The sequence below is a fragment of the Camarhynchus parvulus genome, chromosome 3 (genome assembly GCF_901933205.1).
Source record: "Camarhynchus parvulus chromosome 3, STF_HiC, whole genome shotgun sequence".
Classification (NCBI taxonomy): Eukaryota; Metazoa; Chordata; class Aves; order Passeriformes; family Thraupidae; genus Camarhynchus; species Camarhynchus parvulus.
This window is the reverse complement of record NC_044573.1, coordinates 31510322-31530641: the sequence shown is the minus strand read 5'-3', so window position 1 is coordinate 31530641 and position 20320 is coordinate 31510322. Positions and strand designations below refer to the sequence as shown.

Here is a 20320-nt window from a genome sequence, read left to right as displayed (position 1 = left end):
ATTTCTAATCCTTGATGCAGTGAAGTATTGCTTACTTTTATATGAAAGGGCAAACAGATAAATGCAACATCTAGGGTGAGAACTGTTAGCATTGAAGTCATTAGCAGAGTGTTTCTGTGGTAGGAGGCTTGATAACTGAGAACACTGTGAAGACACATGAAGCAGAATTAGTAACTTTATAGCACAGTGAAAGGTCTGTTGAAGGCACTGCATCATCAAACAGTAGAGTGTGATCAATGAAAACAGAGGAGACCAAAGACCTATTTTCACAACAACAGAGGGAAACTGAAGATGATATTACAGAAGGAACTGTGTATCGGGAATACAAACGGCAGGATCAGCCATGCAAAGCTGCTAAGCTGCAACTGTAAAATTGGGCATTGAGTCAGAACAGAGAGACCTTGAGCAGCCAGCTGTGTTTGGCACCTCTGCTGCCTTGCTGACCTAGCTGTCATTGCAAATAGCTGGCAGATACCTTGATCAAAGCTGTTGCGGTAACTGTGGGGGAAAAGAAATTGATAATTGAAAAAAAAACAGCCCTTACTAAGTAGATTTTAGTAATAGGAGCTTGGAAATGGATGCACCTTGAGAAGTTAATGCCTCAATGAGAGTAGAATACATTCTAAGGAGTATAAGGAATATATTCAATAAAATTTATTCTCGGATCTTTGAAGTGAAAGTATGTTGTCCAAACTTGCCAGCTTAATGGTTGTCAGGATATTATACTTCTCACATAGTCACTAAATTAGATTTGAGTGCTGATAATTTTAGCCAGGGTTTTTGGAGGATTTTCTAGTTAATGGTACTGACATTCAGTCTTTGGTGTCTGAGATAAGCAACTGCACAACAGCTTTCAGAAATGTACATAAACTAGAGTGACATTTTGGGCCTGCATAATTTAAAGATAGTATCAAAAGCATATATGTGCAAATGTATAGCTACCTCACTGGGAAACATGCTTGGATATGCTTGCCATGAGTTTCACAACTTTGAGATTTTTACCACTAGGCCTACAGTAATTTTGTCCTCATATTAAAGAGAAACACATTGATCATGTGTAACACCCCAACATTTCAAGGCCTTAAAATTTAATGGTCTTAAAAATAGGGGTTTTATGCTACTATGTAATGTTACAAATGATTGTTAATTATTTCATTTCAGTTAGTATCTCTGAAATGTTTAAACCTTTACAAAATTCAGTATTTTTGATTGAAAGTATAATCTTTTCCTAAAAAAGTGTGGGTGGAAAAGAGGACCTAAGACTAATTCCATAAATATACTTTATTTAAGCAAATGCTTCTAATCTGAATGTTTTAAATTGAATTAACGTGATAAAACACTATTTTGTACACAGAGAAATCCAAGCTTCTCCCAGACCCAGACCCTGATGTTGAAACTTACAGTGGTAGAGTACTAGAAATCAAATCTGTTTCTGATATTTCACTTCTCATTCAATTTTTAGTTTTTAAATGTATTATTACATATGCTCATTGTACAGTGCTGAGTTGCTGAACTATCTCACTTGAGAGATTTTAACATAAGTTTTATAATTATTTTGAGGACTATAATTTGAACTGGGACAAAGAATTTAAATAAAAATGGACGAAAAAATGTGGGCCCAACTCATAAATCTCTTTGGACTTGGTCACACATTGCTTGCATGCTGTTGGTGGGAAATGTACTTTTTCTGCTCATGTTTTACTTCCCTAAGATTGAACAACTTTGAAGCCTCCAAAAAAGAGATCAGAAAGTGATTGGAGAGACATTGTCACTTTCTACAATAAAGTGAGAAAATTAAAAGAAAAAAGTAGAACTAGATATCATTTGAAACCCACATTTAAACCTGAAAAATTTGCACAAGCACATGTTTATTTTCAGCAGTTGAAACTTCATTATTTGTATGAGGGAAGGGATGTAAGCTTATACACCAGTGTCATAGTCTACATACTATAATCTTTGCATTACACAAAAATTACTTCCATTATTTTTTACTTAAATTCATATTGGTGTATGCTTCATTTGTAATGCTCGTTTTTTAATATATCAGGAGAAATCATTATTAATTCTTGCATTTTTTAATACTAAAAAACCAGTTTACATCATTTGATTCTATTCTTTTTCAATCACCAATAGGTGGTCACACACTTATTTCATTTTCTGCAGTACTTACAGAGCCTCATGAATGTCAATGAATTTGGGGTATTAAATCCCCTGCAACAATTTAGCAGGCTGTGGTGATGGGGATTTCTTTACACTTGGTGATATCTCTTCCTGCTGGAAATGCCTGAGGACAGCACATCTGAAATCCATTTTCTAGACTTCAGGAATTCATAAGGGGACAAGAGCCTCCTACTTAGTTCCAGTTCTCCTGTACTTCAGGCTGTCCTCAGCAACATGGCTGTATAATGCTTTATGTGCTGCATATCAGAATATATACTTCTTTCTCTGAGGCTACTTTTCTTATGGAAGTGCTACAGATTTTTGTAACACAATATTAATTTTGCATATTCTTTTTCTGTACTAAACACATAAGCATCGAATCATTAAGGTTGGAAAATACCTGTGTGTCATCTAGGAATTTTACGCTTCCCTTATGTAAGCGTGCATTCCAGGCTTGGTGCCAGCTCCATCCCTCCTTCATATCTCTTAATTTTCTTTTTTGTGTATCACATAAACCTTGAATGAAATTTGGGAAAAAATCTGCAGAAAAAGTGCAATCTGACTATATACTTAAATGTTAATGAATTGGGCCCTTGTTTTGTAATACAGTTTATTTGAGCTCATATACAATCACTGGCTTTTACATCTTACTTTACTCATCACTATACAAAGAGCATTAGTTTTATGTTTTTATTAATCAATATTTTTTATTTAACACAAATTCTGTAGCTTTCTTTTAAAGATATAGTAAATAAACCTTTTGTGAGGTACCTGGGGATGGATAATAAATAGCTGTCTATTTTTTGTGATGTTACTGAAATAATGCTGTTTTCTCTTATTAAAGATGCCATAATAATTCTTTTTTAATGATTAAACTAATTTAGTAAGTGCAAGATGGAGGCGCTTTCCTACAGATTATGCTTCCACCTCAGAAGATGAGTTCGGATCAAACCGTAACTCCCCTAAACATACCCGTCTGCGTACCTCTCCAGCCCTGAAAACCACGCGACTGCAGAGCGCTGGGACAGCAGCTCAAAGCAGCAACACCTTCAAGCACAGGATAAAGGAGCAGGAAGACTACATTCGTGACTGGACTGCCCACCGGGAAGAGATAGCAAGGTTGGTTTGAAAGGAGTGCTCCCAAAATAACAGAGTTTGTACCCAGGTGCACATGGAGGACAAAGGGGGCTGATGGATTTGCTCTGTCACTCCTTACTGCTTTCCTTCACTAACTGAATGAGTTACTTAAAATTCTTCTTACGAGAGAAGTGTCTGGCAGGCAGAACACTCACATCACCAGAACATCTCTTTTTAGTGGAAAATGATAGTAACTTCTGATTTATGATAGCCAAGTCCCAGAAGATGAACTTTTAGTTGCATTATTGGGACTTGCAGAGGTACTTTGTGTATTTCCCAAGGCTGAAGTGTATGCGATTTTGTACTACCTTTACATATTGAGGTAAAATTTCAGATCAATCACAGGTGATAGGGAGAGAAAAAAGTAAGCTTTGGAATGTGAGAGACCATGTTCTCATTTTTATTTTTGATTTATCAGGACATTATTTCATGTTAGGTACTTTCTGATTTAAGTCATGAGTATTCAACAAAAACAATTTTTTTTTTTGTTGCAAGTCCATGAGATTAGTATATCAATACCTCTGTCATTGCTGGCACTACTCTGCTTCAAGTGAGCCAAGGAAAAGTTAATTGCACATTCTGGTAACCAGTTATTGCCATATCATGCAACACCCAGCAGTGAAAACTTCAGAGAGCTTGCGTGAGCATGTAAATGTTATTTAATACTTAGAAGTCAGTGTTCAGGTTCCAAAGATTTTCACAGAACTTAATTTGGAACCCTAAACAAGAAATATGTTTTCCTTTTAAGATTAATTTTAATAGTGTAGAGTATTTCCTTAATACTTTGGAAGTGTTTTGCTTACTGTGATTAATTACTTTTTGTTTCCTGATTTTGGTAATATTTTTCAACATTTGTTTTTTTGTTGTGATCTGTGCAAAGGGAAGATGTAGAGACCTGAGAGGCACGCAGAATATACCTAAGGGAGGCTCATAGTATCTGGACAAATAATGAAATAAACATTTTCAAAATAGTCTTCTTAGAACATCTCTTTCTTTTCAGAAGTCTGAAGTTAGAGATGGTTATAGGAAGGACTGTGTGTATATGGGAAAAATAATTGATAGCCATAGCATATTAGTTCCTCCTGATAAATAGTACTGCTGAACCTCTACTTCAGTGAAAGTTTTTCATATGTTTTGCCCATCTAAGAGAGATTGACCCTGGACATAATTGATGATTCAGTCTAAACTCATTTGATGGTTAGGCTTGCAGGTTTTTCTCTTCCCTTGGGATTCTTACCCTTTCCTACATTGATGTATTGTCTTTAAAATTTGTTTTAAAGGCTGTGTACTTATCCTATCTCTTCAGCTTTATTTTCAGTTGAAGTGCTGAGAGGCTCAAATCAGTACTGCCAAATTTTTAGGTTTATGTAGAGCTTTTATACAACCTGAATTAAATGAGCTTATTTAAGGTAAAGAAAAGTAGCATTTAGCATCTGAGAAATTCCAGGTTATTGTCAGCTGTTGTCACTGCTTCCAATACCAGTTTTAGCCTCTTCTGAGAGCACTTGCTGTAGGTCACTAGTTCATCCTTTCTGTGTCTCCATATCTTTGTAGTGATTCACATTTTTGCTCCCTTGGCTTTAATTTTCGCTTCTGTCCTCTATAAGAAACTTTTTGTCTCTGCTCCTATTTCCTTGCTAACCATAGGCTCTATTATTGCCTACCCTGGTTTTTTTTTCCATCCCAGCCATCAGTCCAGCCTCTATGTTCAGGGTCCCTTCAACTCTATTTAGAGTTTCGAAAAAATTAAGATGGCTATATGCTCTCATTAAAATTAGTTGATTTATTTTTGTTGTTGTTGAATAACTGATTAGATTGTAAGGATAAGCCTTTCATACAATATATCTGTAGCAGAAAGTAGTGTAGAAACTGTATAGCAAACATTTCATTGCATCTGTGTTACCATCATACTGTGTTTTAATGACTCCATGACTGCCACAGTATGCACTTTTGACAGACTTCACGATTTACAGATGTTAAAAACCCTGAAAATTTGAAAGAGATGTTTAAAAAAACTTCCTGGAATAATTAGACTTGATTTAAAGCCACTTTGACATGGAGGGAGTTTACACTCTCAGAATAACAAGAGCTTCACAAATATTTTATTTAAGGATGTTAAAGTATTGTTACAAAATCCACTGACTCAGTATAGGAAGTGTAACATTGTAGACTAAGAATAAAAATGTTTTTAGTAATCCAGTAGTTCAGCACTATTACAGATATCTTAGAAGTATTCCTATTTCCTTGTATTTTTTTCTAGCACTGGGTATTTTTTACCAGAACTAGAGTTCCAGGCTTGGAAAGGTGGTCATGCTCTCTCCATCCCAAGCCATGTGTTTTCACCTTATCCTATGTGTTGGAAACTGAGTCTGTTCCATTTGTAGCTGTGTAGCTGCCTGAGTCTGCTCATCAAGTGAATCTAAAGCAGTATTTCTTGGAGTGGGTTGAGGGATTTAGGGAATTTGAGATTTATTAGTTCTGCCTCTGTGAATTGATTTGCCTTGTATGCTTGCTAGATCTGATGCAGGAAGCAGTAGAGATCTGCAAGGCAGACTACAGTTGTAGTAGAGTAAATAGTGTGCACCTAGAGCCTCAGTCTCTTGTCCCTGATTACACAAAATATACTCCTTGTAGTTAAGCAAAAATTTCTGCTTCTGAAAGTTAACATAGAATTACTTGAAAACTTCATAAGTCAGGCTCAGCTCACAGCTGGTTTCTAATCTTCTATTTCACAGTGCTTCTCATTTATTGCTCCATATTGTTTCTATACAGGAATGAAATTGAGTACTGGACTATAGCTTACTTTCACATAGAAAATGATTCCAGATTTTGTTCACATGACTGATATTTGACTGTGGTAATTATCTGTTGCTTGCCATCAATGTTAGAGTTGTTTGTCCTGATACTTCTGGGATTCATTTGAATTAATTTTTATATAGAGATCTGACACTTTATGCAATTTTGATTTCTTGCTAAGAACTCAAATTAAGTGGTTGTGTCATGTTGAAGCATTGCTGATTTCTTTGAAGAGTTAAGTCTTCATTAATTGATGCTACTTTTGATTATGGTGTTTAATTACATTTATCTTCTGAAAATTTTGCTGATAATTGAAGTCTCCTGGTTTTATTTTCTTCACAACAACTCATTAAATACCATAATTTGTCCCAGAAAATCAAATGTGAATAGTAGCAACTTTTCTATTTAAGGAAAAAGTTAGATGATTGTATGACACAGAGGAAGTAACTCTTTTAGGGTATCTACTACTAAGAATGTTGGACTTTGAATGGCGTGTGTAAATTGCCATATATTTGTCTACAGCCTTCTTCCAATTATATGTGTATATAAGCTGCACAAAGTTGCACTTTATTATGGATTGCTGATGATTAGCCACAAAATCCAGTGTTGGAATTTGGCTGGAAATTTCTCTAGTTATGTTTGCCTTTCTGGTTGAAATTCTGTTCACTTAATCTTAAGCTATCTCCAGGCCAGTGGTGTCCATTGTTTTTGACTTGAAGACAAAGTGAAAATTAAGAGCAGAAGGAAGCTCACCTTGAACAATCCACCTCTGTGGAGCCCAGGGTGTGTCACTGTCACGTGGCTGTGTGCCTCCTTCCACTTGAGCAGCGGGTGCTGTTTGTGTCACCGAGTCCTCGGTGGCGCAGAAGTGGCACTGTCACCTTTTGTGCCTTCCGTGCTGTCAGGCAGAAGTGTGAAAGGGGATCACTTGGCAGTCTGCTCTTCTCAAATCTGGGATCCAAGCTGGAGATTCAGGGTGCCATAGTTAGTAATGGCTTTTAGCTTTTGCTTTGTGGGGGTTTTTGTGTTGTCCCCTCCTTCCTTTGGGGTGTCCTGGGGAGGAGTAGCACAAGCAGAGCAAGTCAGAGCAAAGCTGGTTTTTTGATGTGCTAAATCAGAAGCAAAGAAAAAGACTCTTTGGCTGAGAATTCAGCTGTATTTTTGTAATGCTATCATACCCATGTTTTAAACGTATGTTGTATTTTTGCCACTGAAAATTTTTCTTGATTACATTTGGGGATTTAGGATATTGGTCTGGAATTTCAGACCCATAAGCAGCTTGATCTGAGTAAGGTGTTGAGCTGCCAGAAACTCAGAAGTCCTGAAAACATTTTTTTCAAGTAGGCAAACTAAGGTACAAATTAAACGATTTCTGAGCATTTTAGATTTACTGCCATGTTACACGGCTCATCTGTGCAGTATTTTCAGCATATTTCCTATGCATCCTCTGTGTCGGATATACTGCACATTGCAAGTATCTGTCTGAATCCTAGGAAGAAAACAAGGATACTCTGTCTTTTGAGATCACCTTTCACCTTCTTCCTCTAGAAAGGCATGCTGTTAAAAGCTTCAGTCAAAATTTGCTTTTATGGTTCTACAAATAGTCTTTCTGTTTAAAAAGGCGTGCAGCTTTTCATAGCATGGTTATAAGGAACTTGAACTTCCAACCTCAGAGGCTGCAGATTGGGCTCTACTGGCCCAAAAATGTTTGTAGGGGTGAATGTAACACTCTTTTTATTACTAGGATCAGTCAAGATCTGGCTCTCATCGCACGGGAAATCAACGATGTAGCAGGAGAGATAGATTCAGTGACTTCATCAGGCACTGCCCCCAGTACCACAGTAAGCACTGCTGCCACCACCCCTGGCTCTGCCATAGACACTAGAGAAGAGGTAGGAGATCTTCATGGAGAAATGCATAAGGTTCTTCCTTTTCTTTATTTCTTTTGCTTTTAGCATTTTGCATAGCCTTTTTTGTTACCTCCACTCAACCCGTATGCATGATCTCTACATTATTTTTTTTTCATTTGAAATTCCTTTACATTTCAACAAACAACTCAGGAGTTATTTTGTGAACGTAGCTTGTCAAAAGAATGCATACTATCTGTCTGTCTCTTTTTTTCCACGAAACAGAGGACAAGGTAGTTATTTGTTTTTTGCTTGTCTGTAGCCTTAGATATTCTTGGATGGTATCTAAGTGCGTTTAAAGATACTAGTGTGTATGCACAACTATATATAAATGTATACATTTAATTCTTTGCTTAACTATTAAAAACAAAAAAGTCCCTCTTTTCACAGGCGACATAAAACTTTCATCTTCTGAACATTGAAATACTTAGGTACCATCAGTTAACTTTAGATTTCCTTTCTCAATAACATTGTCAAAAACTGCCTTTAAATAAGTTTGCTTTATGCTTCTAATAATTCTTATTTTCTTTGCCTACTTCTGGTGTACTGTTCTATGAATATATTGACTAACGTGTTCTAGTAATCATCACAGGTCTAATGCTGGTAAACATGTTAATCTGAATTTAAGTCATCACTTTCTACCATGTTACAATTCACCATAATAATGTGTTGTAAATGTTTAATGCATTTTTTTCTTCATAGTATTCCTTTCAAAATGTGTTTTATTCATTTTTGTGTGCATAAATTTTGGTTAATACACTAGTTTACTGTGGTTAGTTTAATACTGTCTTTTTCTGTGGAAAAAAAGATATAAACAGCAATAAGAAATCTGTGAGCTGGGTACTCAGAAAAATTATAAATGCACTCACATAGGTTTTGAGTTTAATTCTCATAGACTGTGGCTAAACTTTAAAGAAGTAAAATGCTCTTTTTCTCAGATCCAATTAGATCACTCCAAATTTTTTTTATCATTAAATAATTATTTTCTTCTTCAAAAAATACAGTGCATTGTGTACATACTGCAGGTGGCAGTATCTCCTTTAGGTAGTGTAAGTCTTTCTGTAACACTATGACTTATTTGGAAAAAACCCCTAATCTCAGAGTACTCTTCTCAGTTCCACAGATATGTTCCATTAATCAAAGGAATTTATTATTCAGTACCATTTTATAGGTAGCTATTATGTTACCTGCCCACAAGCAAAATTTCAGTGGGGTAGTCTAAATTTGCTATGTATGTCTAGCATTTAAAAAAAAAACCCAAATCTTGTTCATTTGTACAAGATATTTTTACATAAGAGATGCATAATTTTATACTATAGAAGACAACCGAATGATTATTATTTGATAGGCATCTTAGAAACTGTTTCAGGAGAAAAATCCCAATAATCTGATTTTTTGATGTATCCAGTAGATTTCATGAACTTAATTTTTCTTTTATCCCGCAGTTGGTGGACCGAGTATTTGATGAAAGTCTCAATTTTAGAAAAATCCCTCCAATAGTGCATGCGAAACCCCCGGAAGGGAATGGTCGGCCTAGTGATGCCAGACCTCAGCTGACAGAGGCCCTCGATCCCCCAACAATTACCCGCAGAAGGACTTGGAGCAGAGATGAAGTGAGCACACAACAGGATTCTCTCTAAGAATGTGTCAATTTTAAGCTTTTGCAATTATCTCCCCACTTAATATTCTAGACATTTTCCTGTCTCTCCTACCTCTCGCAGGTGGCATTAATATTTGAAAAAATTATGTATTATTTTATTGGCAAAATGTTCAAATATCATTGTATGATACTATCTAAAACATAAGCAAGATTTTTTATAGTTAAATATACCAAAATATATGGAGTTGTTACTATTAAACTAATAATATCCTTTTTTATTAAAAACTTATTGCAGGTTATGGGGGACAGTTTGCTGTTGTCCTCAGTCTTCCAGTTTTCTCGCAAGATAAGACAATCCATAGACAAAACAGCTGGCAAAATCAGGTGGGTTGTTAAAAATTGCTGTTATTGCTGACATGCCTGTTCCCATCAACATTCCCAGCAGTAAAAAAAGATATATATAATAATCACAGAGGAAATGTACACAGTACAAACTTGTCTTTTAAAAAAGGCACTGTCACCTCTGGTATTTTTAGCATTCAGAAGGATTTGGACGTAATACTTTTTCCATTATTCCTTCTGTTTATTTCACTTTATGTGAAAAGAAATATCAGGAAAGTTTACATGGACAGAACAACATCCAGCAGAGGAGCTCTTCCAACATATGCAACACTGTGCAAAATCTGCACAACCTCTGTGGAAGTCTTGCAAAACTCCCTTGCTTAAAAGATAAGGTTAAAATGTTGCTGAACTCTAAAACTGGGCCCTGTAGGTTTGCCAAGTTGTTGTAGGGATTTTGCATTTTAGGAAGAAAAAACAAATTGGACAGAGGAGAGCTGTTTCAGTAAATCCTTCTGAAAAACAGCTTGCTCTGGAGACAATGTGATCCCTATTGATTTCTAAAACAACAGAACTAGCCACTTCTCATTTTTAATTGAAAATTCCTGCTTAAATAGTTAGATTCCTTCATAAGACATTGTAGTAGTTAAGATGAAGTGTAGACATGTCAAAAAATGGTAACATGTTGCTCTACTGACAGTTCCATTTAACTTGAATATGTGAGTGTAAAACCAGTTGGTGACCACTTTGGTTGACAAGAATAAAAGAAAATTTATAATACAAGGTTCAGGATTGTAAATTTCTTATGTTCTTCATGTCTTTGTGCAGTTAATAACTTAAAAATAAGAAGTCTTTGGCTTAATGCATAGTTTTCTGAATATGAGAAAATATTAGGTCTGTAATTGATTGGCTTGTTTAGGAAGTGTCAGATATTGGAATATATTAGATGAGTCACAGATTAAACAACAAAAATGTCTGTCAGAATAGGGTGATGTAACCAGTCAAAGCAGCAAAATACTAATATAGCTGAAGATTGTATTCTCATTGGGTTACCAAAAAAGATTTGGCCATAGAAATCAAGAAGAAAAATAATAATCTATATAAATTGATTAAAACTGTAGGTTAGCTGCCATTTCTAGTCCTGCTATTTCTAGTAGGAAGAGTATCACCAAGTGAAGAATCAATTATTTAAAAGCCTGTAACTCATTTTAATTATCTTATTCTAAGGAATTTTGTGTGTTGTTTTTACTGGTGATTAAAGGTAACATTAAATCCAGGTCTTACACATTTCTGATTAATTTTCTGATCTTAAAAGGCAAATTAGTTACTCATGAATGCAATAATAATGTGCTCATATATAAGTACAAGTGTACCTACAAATATTTTATACATACTTAAAGAAAGGGAAATTGCTTTTTTTTCTATAAAAAGGCAGTAAACTTCCATTAATAAGCAATTATTTAGCCTTTTCCCCAGGGCTTTGTTCAAAACTTTATTTTCCTATGAATGGGTTAGAAAAATATGATGTTATTCTTAATTTTATTAATATTTTGAATCAGAAAAACAGCACTACTTTTAATATTGTTTTTAGGGAGTACCTATTACAGATTTTTACCTTAGCTTTGTTTTGAAATACATGAGTTCAGCCAACTGGTGTGCTGCTATTCCTCATTCTGGACTTAAGCCAGTTAAAATTTCTGACCAGAATAATTACAATGACTTCATAAGGGGGGTGCTCCAGTTCTCTGATCATCTTCATGGCCCTTCTCTGGACTCACTCTAACAGGTCCATGTCCTTCTTATGTTGTGACCTCCAGAGCTGGATGCAGCACTCCTGGTGGGGTCTCAGCAGAGCAGAGGGCCAGGATCCCTGCTGGCCACTCTCTGTTTGATGCAGCTCAGGATAGAATTGGGTTTCTGGGCTGTGAGTGCCCATGGCTGGGTCATGTCCAGCCTCATCCACCACCCCCAAGTCCTTCCCCCCAGGGCTGCTCTCCATCCATTCTCTACCTAAGAGAAGCCTGTGCTTGTGCTTTTATATGTAACAATGAGTTTGCAGGAGTTTTCAGAGATTGAGGGAAAGAGCTAAGTAGGTTTTGTGGTGAGAAAATCTGCAGTTTTATCAGTGTTCTGCAATGTGAGTGCAGTGTCATTGGCTTATCTTGTAGCAGGCAAGTTTCTCTTCAGCCAGACAAAATCTTGGCAAAGCAGTCACAGCAGGGGAGGTACTGCCTGTTGCCTCTGCTGTTTGCTGGGCATCCTGCAATGTGCCCTGGAAGAAAAATGGGGATTGAGCACAGTCAAGTAAGGTTTGCCTCAGAAAGCAGGGAAAAGCAAGAGAAGAAGACAATAGGCATTTATAAATATATTATTTTAACTTGAAAAATATGGTTAGAAAGGGGAAGAGCAAAGAAGACAGAGATGATGATCCCCCAGGAAGTTAAAAATAGCTAAATGAAGTGTTCAAAAAGATGAAGTAAAAAAGGAAATAGGCTTCCTAAGTTTATAGTAAAAATATTGGCTGTCCACTTTATAGTTTAAATAATAACAGTTTCAAAATTTCTAATTAACGCTTTCATTTTGTTCCATTCTTTTTTAATAAAGTGACCAATGAAATGAGAAACTTTCAAATTTTAGAGGAGAAGAACATTAGCTCTAAAAACACCACATAGAGAAGCAAAGGCACTAATCACATACATCAGGATAGAATTATTTTAACAGAACATGGCAAGAAGGTAAATAAAAAATCACACAATGTCATAATCGATTTTTTTTTTGCTAGTGCTGTTTACTGCTAAAAAAAGCCTTATTTTCTATGTTCCTGCTGATTTCCAGGTGATATAAATGCTATTATATTAGAGAAAGTGTAGCTGCATAAGATTGTCTGTATACTGAATAAAATATTTCCAGAAGTTGCTTTTTAAAAAATTATGATCCTGTAAAGGACTTCATTGTCTCTACTTTATATTCTTCTTTTTTATTTAAATGTGTATTTGAACTCCTCAGTGACAAGCACGTATTAAATTTTCCATTGTATCTGAAATTTCTGGTATCCAGGCTGTATGGTTTTGCAAACTTTTACACTCCCTGCCAAAACATATGAAAAATTTGCCAGACCTCTGATGATGAACTTTTTCAAAAGGTGATGACCCTAGTTAGGGCCTTAACATGTTTCCTACTTTCTTCTCTGCACTTCTGATTAGTTTTAATTTATTAATTTATTCCTTCCCCAAGAAAAAGTGTATATTAATGTTTACTCCTTGCATGTTTTGTATGTGAATAAACCCAAGTCTGGCAGAAGTTGTCACTTGCCTCTGTCCCATGACATTTTGTCATCCAAGTAGCACTTCCTCACAGTGAAACCTCTGACATAAATATATTCCAAAGCAGCAGTGAGTGAAACACAGAAGAGTTAAAGCAGCTTCTGGATGAGTTGTCTGTCACCAGCATCTGTATACTGATAAAATAAGGCAGGGTACATATTTTGCAAAATTAGATAATCCTGACAGGATAATAATGGAGAATTAAATTCCCCATAGGGTATGCAGAACTGAAGGAAGGTGAACAGAAATGCAATACTAAGGCTCACAGATTTCTTTCAGATTCTTAACCTTTGTGACATTCACTGTATCATGAACTTCCAACTTAAAAATCATTTCCTCAGAGACTTAGCCACAATAATAGCTTCTTTTAAATATACTGCTCTTTGACCATGATTTGAAATTGTGTGGTTTGTTTATTTAGCAGTTTTACTGCAGCTATTTTTGAACTTTTAACTTTTAAATACCAATTAGAGAAGAAGTGGATTCTGTGTCATCATGGTGTCACTTCACAGACCTAAAATATCTGCACATTGCTTTTTTTTTCCTTTTCTTTTCCAGTTGCACCAATGGAGAAAGTTTAAATTATGCTCATTATATGACAATAAAAGCAAAAATTTTATCAAGCAGGGAAGGAAAACATAAAAGATGTGAATCTCCCACTGGGCTTTGGGATTTTGCAATTTGGAGTGACTTTAAACATGTAGTGATATTCATAGAAATGATACTCATATAAGTCATACTCATACTACTAGAACATATAGACATATATATATAAAATGTACATATTAAGACTTTTCAATGAAAACTTTTTCAAGAAAATGCATTTTTTTGATTTCCTAAAGTGTTTTATTTTTTATTCATATAAAATAAAAATGTAAAAGCTGAATTCCTTTTTCTTACATTTTGCTATTATTGTAAAATGAAGTATTAATGGGGGATTTTCTCACTACAGTAAAATAGTTGGCTTTTAAAAAATATGTCAGTGCTGGAGGAAAGAACTAGCTGTATCTGTATATATACCATAAGCAAGTATCTAGCTACAGAACTGCCATTTTAATGTCAATAATAATGATCTTGCTGAAAATCATGAAACCTGTATGCTTCCCTGAAAATTTAAACTGTATGGTTAGATTCCATCAGGTTTCAGTTTTTTATATTTTATTTTCATTTATTACTCCTTATGCTGTTTTCTCCTATCATATTATTTAATCTTTCAGATTATTTTATGGGGGATTTTTTTCTATTTTTAACATACTGTTGGATTTCTTTCTTCTAGAATATTATTTAAGGACAAGGACAGAAATTGGGAAGAAATTGAAAACAAGTTACGAGCTGAAAGTGAAGTTCCCATTGTGAAAACATCAAGCATGGTATGAATAGTTACCTTTTCTGGGACTGATTATGCTGCTCATCTCATGGCTAAGTAATCAGTAGAGGAATTTGGTGTTTGCAGTGACATAAGGGCAAAAATCTTTAAAAACCCTTATTTAGACACTAAGTATGCTTCAAGAATAAACCTAATCTTCAGTAATTACTAAGACTTACTGTCTTAGTAAGTAATTACTTTCTTACTGTCTCATTAAGAGACAAGTAATTGTTCAGATAAAGAATGCAGTAAAAGGGATTCAAACTATACATAGACCATCAGTATGTTTGCTTAACTAAAGGTAACAACCATTAGTTTGAATGTTAGATTGCTTTTGAATGAACTTGGTTTACAGTCTAAAAACTACTTTACCTACTAATCATTAATGCTTTATATGTAATACTTAACAGTGGTAATACTGATTTTTAATATTTAGAGAAATTGTTGTGTTTTAATGCATGTGATGAAAATAAACCATAGACACATTGCTATAAAAGGACTTTTCAGTGAAAAACACTCCTGGTGGTTTTGTCTGGAAGTGGTAACCATAGGTTGCCCAGTAGCACTCCAGCTGTTTTATGTAATAGCCTAATTACAGAAATCAGCCGTTGTTTATGGGCTAATTCAGGCCATTTCAAGACCAGACTATGTGACTATGAGGGGACAGACCACATGTTGTGTCTCAGTACCTTTCTCCTCTGCTTCTAAACACAGAGCATAGGCTTTGAAAAACATCCTTGCATGAGACAGCAGGCAGAGCCCAGCTACATTATCCATCTGCAGAGTCTGCTGTTAAAAATATCTGTTTACAGAGGGAGGGTTTTCTGTGGGAGAGAAAACTGCTCAAATGTGAATACATTTCCTCTGGCATTGAACAGGCTAGAACTTCTCTGTTAGCTCATCATCAGTTAGTAAACTCCTCCAGACTGATTTTTCCTGGAAGTATAAAAGCCTTGGCCTGTAATTTCTGAAGAATGGGTATTTATCAAGAGCAATCATTTGTAACTCAGTAATATAATATAATAGATTTGCTGATAGGTTTTGTTAGGTTTTTCAAAAATTTAATCAAGTTCCCCGTGGAAGTTTATAATTTTTGAAATATTATAATATAAGGAGTTTCTCTTATCCCTCTCCAAATAAGATCCAAATTTAGTGTTTTATATTCTAAATGCCCTAAATGTGGAGGGTTAAGGTATTCTTAAAAAAGAAAAAGGTTGGTTGTACATTTATTCCCAAGTTCACCATTTACTGATTTTTTTTCAATCTATTAAAGCATCTCACACTACTTGAAAGTTTAAGGGTTGTTCAGGGTTTTTTATATAGGCACTGATTTTCAAGTTTCTACTTAGTTTTCAGAGCAATTTGTTGTTCAAATGCAGTACCTTCTTTTACCACAGAACATTAAAAGTTAAGAAAGGACAGTTGTAAGTGATGTTTGTTTTGTCCTTGGAACATTTATGTCCAGCTCAGATGTGAAATCTGCTTAATGATAATGACTTCATAAAGATAATCAATCTCTGCCACCCATGAAAATCACACTACTTAGTACAGAACAGCTTTCTGAAATGGATTAATGGTTTTCTGAAATCAGTGCCTTTGAAAATTCTCAGCTGTAGAATACCATTGAGAGCTCTTCTCAGCAGCTCGGTTAACTATTCTTCCACGTAGGATGCTTCAGTTGTAGGATTTACATATTTATACTAATATAAATATGCTAATTCTATAAACAGGGAGATTACTCAGGAAGTGGTCATAGCACCAAGAGTGCCAGAGTTCAAGAACCCTTGGAAAATGCTCTCAGGCTCTTGGCTTGATTCTTGGGGTGATTCTTGGAGTGTCCTGTGCAGGGCCAGGAGTTGGACTCAATGATCCTTGTCCCTTCCAGCTCAGGTTACTCTGTGATCTTGCAGCATTAGATGTGGTACATTTAATGATTGCTGTGTTTCTGAGTGCATTGCTGTGCCTGTGGCTGTGTTAGCAAGTAGTGCAGCAGAGTGGAGAAAAATCTGTAAGGCAGAGTGCTGTGGCCCCAGTACTGGGGCGCTGTACAAGGTCTCATGGGGACAGAACCTTAATGCAGTCATCTCACTGTCTGACTCACATCTGTACACCCTCATAAATGACTCTGTTCCATTGAGTACTCAGTTTATCCTGTAACTTCCCTTTCAAGGTCTGCTGTTACTTTGCCTGATCTCTACAGAGCTGTGGTGTCTGTGCTTGAGCAGAGGTGGCACAGGCAGATGAGCAAGGGTCAGAATGAGGCTGTGGGGATGGGAGCAGGCAATCAGTGCAGAGGGCTCTGGCTTTCCTTCTGGGACGTGGCCCTCCAGCACTGCCATCCATAGCTGGGCCACTACCAGCACAGATGTTCTTGATGCCAGGAGGGAGAATCCAAATAGCATAATGCAATTGGACATGTTTGGGAGAGGGATTGTTCACTCCTGAGAGGTAGTTTAAATCTATTTTTCCATACTGGAAATTTCCTTTATTTTTCCATCATGGCCTCAAGCTGGGAGAGGGAAGATAGGATATTAGAAAAATATTTTTCACTGTTAAACGGGTCAGGTCAGGAACAGATTGCCCAGGGGGGTTGTGGAGACACCATGCCTGGAGGTGTTTAGGAGGCACCTGGATCTGGCACTGGGTGATGGTTTAGTGGTATAAGAGCTACAGTGGCAGTTCTGGGTTAACAGCTAGACTTAAAAGCTTAAGGGTCTCTTCTGATCTCTTCCAGTTCTATGATAATGAAACATGGTTGCTTCTTTTCTAGGAAATATCATCAATCTTACAGGAACTGAAACGAGTTGAGAAGCAGCTGCAAGGTACAAATCTTTTTCCACTTTTCTGTGGTTGCTTGCTTCAATTTTTAATAGACATCTATATCTGTATATAACAAGAAACAAAGTTACTGTGATTTATTAAAATATATTCACAGTATCAGTTATGTACATTGTTATACTGTAACTGCTGATACATTTGATAAACAAACACGGCTGGTTTTTGTTAAGTAGAAGAGTGATCATATCTTTTTATATAGGATTAGTGGTCCATGCTTATCATAATTATGTTAGCTGTAAATTTCCTATAGTTTTAATTTTTAGTATTCAGATTTAATCCAAGATAAAATAATGTTTTTAAAAATAATTTTTCAAGATAGTCATTAACCACCTTTGGAGACAAATCAGTAATAAATGTTAGTACATATTTGGAAATAAAAAAGAGAAGTTCTGTTAAATGTGACACATCTGTTAATAGTATAATAAAATGATACTAGGTACTTCAGTTTGCCCTCACTGTGTGGATAAATGACTGCTCTTTTATACAAATTTCATTCAATCATGGAATCAGCAACTATGGCTGTTTTCTGGGGGTGGGGTGGAACAAAGCATAATATAATGGTAATATCGGGGGAAAAGCCACTGAAATTAAAACCATCCTTCTATCCCTATAACCTAATCATAGATGGTTTATCATCTCTGTTTCCTGTCCCCACATCAGTTTGTACAGTTTCATTTCATCTAAAGTTTCAATATATGTAACTGCTTTTGAATACATGTATCAGTTTACATCTATGTTGGATACACCATTTCTTTGTCATGGGCAGCACACATAAAAACTCACATCTGTCATCATAAAAATAAAAGTGTGAGATGAGGATTTCCATATTTTTATAGTAACAGAAATTTGTATTTTTATGGCTTCTTCCCTATCCTTCTCATCTCTTCTTGACTGCTTAGCAATTAATGCCATGATTGATCCTGATGGTACCCTGGATGCTCTGAGCAACTTGGGATTCGCCAGCCCCATCTTGCCAGCTCAGCCGAAGCCGAAGTCCAGCCCTGTTTGCCAAGGCCCCCGGCCGGCAGCGCAGCCAAACTGCCAGCCCGAGGCCCGCGCTGCTCGTCCCGCCACCGGCCCTGTGGCAGCCGAATTGGAAAATGCTGAATCCGAGGCAGATTTCAGCATACATTTCAATAGGTTTAACCCAGATGGGGAAGAAGAAGATGCCACCCTGCGTGAGTGACATCTCAGTGTTTGATACAAAAACCTTTCATGTGGAATGTTTAGAAATCAAGGAAAACTTATAATGTTTGTTTTTATAATTAAAAAAAAGAAGGCTTGGTCAAACAGCAGTTGTTTTATTAAACCAGTTTTCTTTAATTGTGATGCTTTGATTGTCACACAAATCCTTTTCAAATCATAAAGATATGCATAGATACCAGTGTAGGAAAGCAGATTGTGGCAGGTTTGCCCTTTGTGGTTGTGTGCTTTGCAAAAGAATTATTATATCAGCAGTTTTCCCTTAATAGATTTATTTCTTTTTAAAAGCCATGCAAGCAGTCTTAACATTTACTGAAAACCCCAATCTCTTTGCCAAGCTGCTCTGATGAACAGACTTCCTCCTCTAAAGCTTGTACAGAACTGTTGAACAGTTATGTTTGATTCTGAATTAGATGATTTATATAGGAAACATTATCTTTGACTACAATGACACATTACTGCAAAAGTAAGACAGAGTTCAGAAAGCATTCATTCTCATGTACTGGAAAATCTCAAACAGTTCTGTGGTTTATGTAACCTTGTTGCTGCGTAAATTGTCTTGGGGTTTACAAATGAGTTCACTTATTATGTTTGCACTAAGATTTGCTGGGAGTGGTAGGTGAACATATCGATATCGTTGAACAGCAAGCAGTGTTTTGGTGTACATAGAAAACTGATAATACTGTCCTTGTATTATCATTACAGTGTTTTAATCCACTTTCTGAAAAGACTATTTGGCACTTTTTGATCTTCTTCAAAAGTCTTTTTGATGTTAATCAAAGTAGAAATATTTCATATCTCATTTCTGTCCAAATCTTTGTTGAAACTAACTAGGAAATAAATTTGAACGTATAGCAGTGTGGGACATATTAAAGCATATTGAAGCAAATGGGCTCTCACAATCCAAATGCAACGTAAGCTTACAGAAGAAATTACTGTTTATTTGGAATGATCATGAGATGTAAAATTTTCTTTAGGGAACTTGGAAATAGAGTTGTCATGATTTGCTTGATTGATAGATGCACTCCCAAGCAAATGATTTTATTTGCTTCTGTATATTTTCCTGTAGTCTTGCTAGTAAAGCTGTCCCTGTCTTACATATTTAAAAGGATTCTGGACGACGACTGCTAACATGGACATTTTGCTTATACCACTGAAAAGCAAGTCTATTTAACGTTTCCTATATAAGCCTATTTTCCTTATCAGTTGTCCCAGTAACTTAACATTTGGAAATAATGAAAAAAATTAAAGTAAATTACTTTGTATTTCCAGAACACTGTAATTTGGAGGAATGTTTTTTCTGTTAAATGTAACTAATAGACTGGAATTTTCTTATGTTTGCATCAGTCTCTATATATTAAGGTTAAAGATACAGTTTTGCAGCTTTTATGAAATGGTCTTTAATATTTCAGCAATAATCCTATATGAGATTTGTTTTTAAAAACCTACTTTCTGTACGCTTTTGAATTGTACAGGCTTTCAGAAATCAGTAAAAGTTGGACCAGTTAATAAAGATGCAAAAACTTTTTTTGTAGAGATGTAAAAACAAAACCACTAATCTGTTGTATAATCGATTTCATATTTTCTTTAAAAAAATTAAAAGCAAACAGTCTTCATGTATGACTCAATATGCTCTACTCCAGCTAACTGT

General features: G+C 35.7%; 1 protein-coding gene across 6 annotated transcripts in view; it reads left to right on the top strand.

Annotated features, from left to right (window-relative positions):
- The window catches only part of CEP170 (centrosomal protein 170), a 94653-nt gene extending 75920 nt beyond the window's left edge, over positions 1-18733 (top strand). For 2 of the 6 annotated variants that reach the window (XM_030946125.1, XM_030946120.1), the window contains 7 exons: positions 3045-3279; positions 7838-8015; positions 9446-9613; positions 9896-9984; positions 14539-14632; positions 17399-17450; positions 18366-18733. In XM_030946125.1, coding sequence (XP_030801985.1) covers positions 3045-3279; positions 7838-8015; positions 9446-9613; positions 9896-9984; positions 14539-14632; positions 17399-17450; positions 18366-18652 — 1103 coding nt within the window. In that variant the 3' untranslated portion in view covers positions 18653-18733. Of the gene's footprint in view, positions 1-1354; positions 3012-3044; positions 3280-7837; positions 8016-9445; positions 9614-9895; positions 9985-14538; positions 14633-17398; positions 17451-18365 lie in introns of those variants that run through there. The other 4 variants (XM_030946124.1, XM_030946123.1, XM_030946122.1 and 1 more) reach the window with 4 other exon arrangements.
- The last annotated feature ends 1587 nt before the right edge of the window (positions 18734-20320 follow it).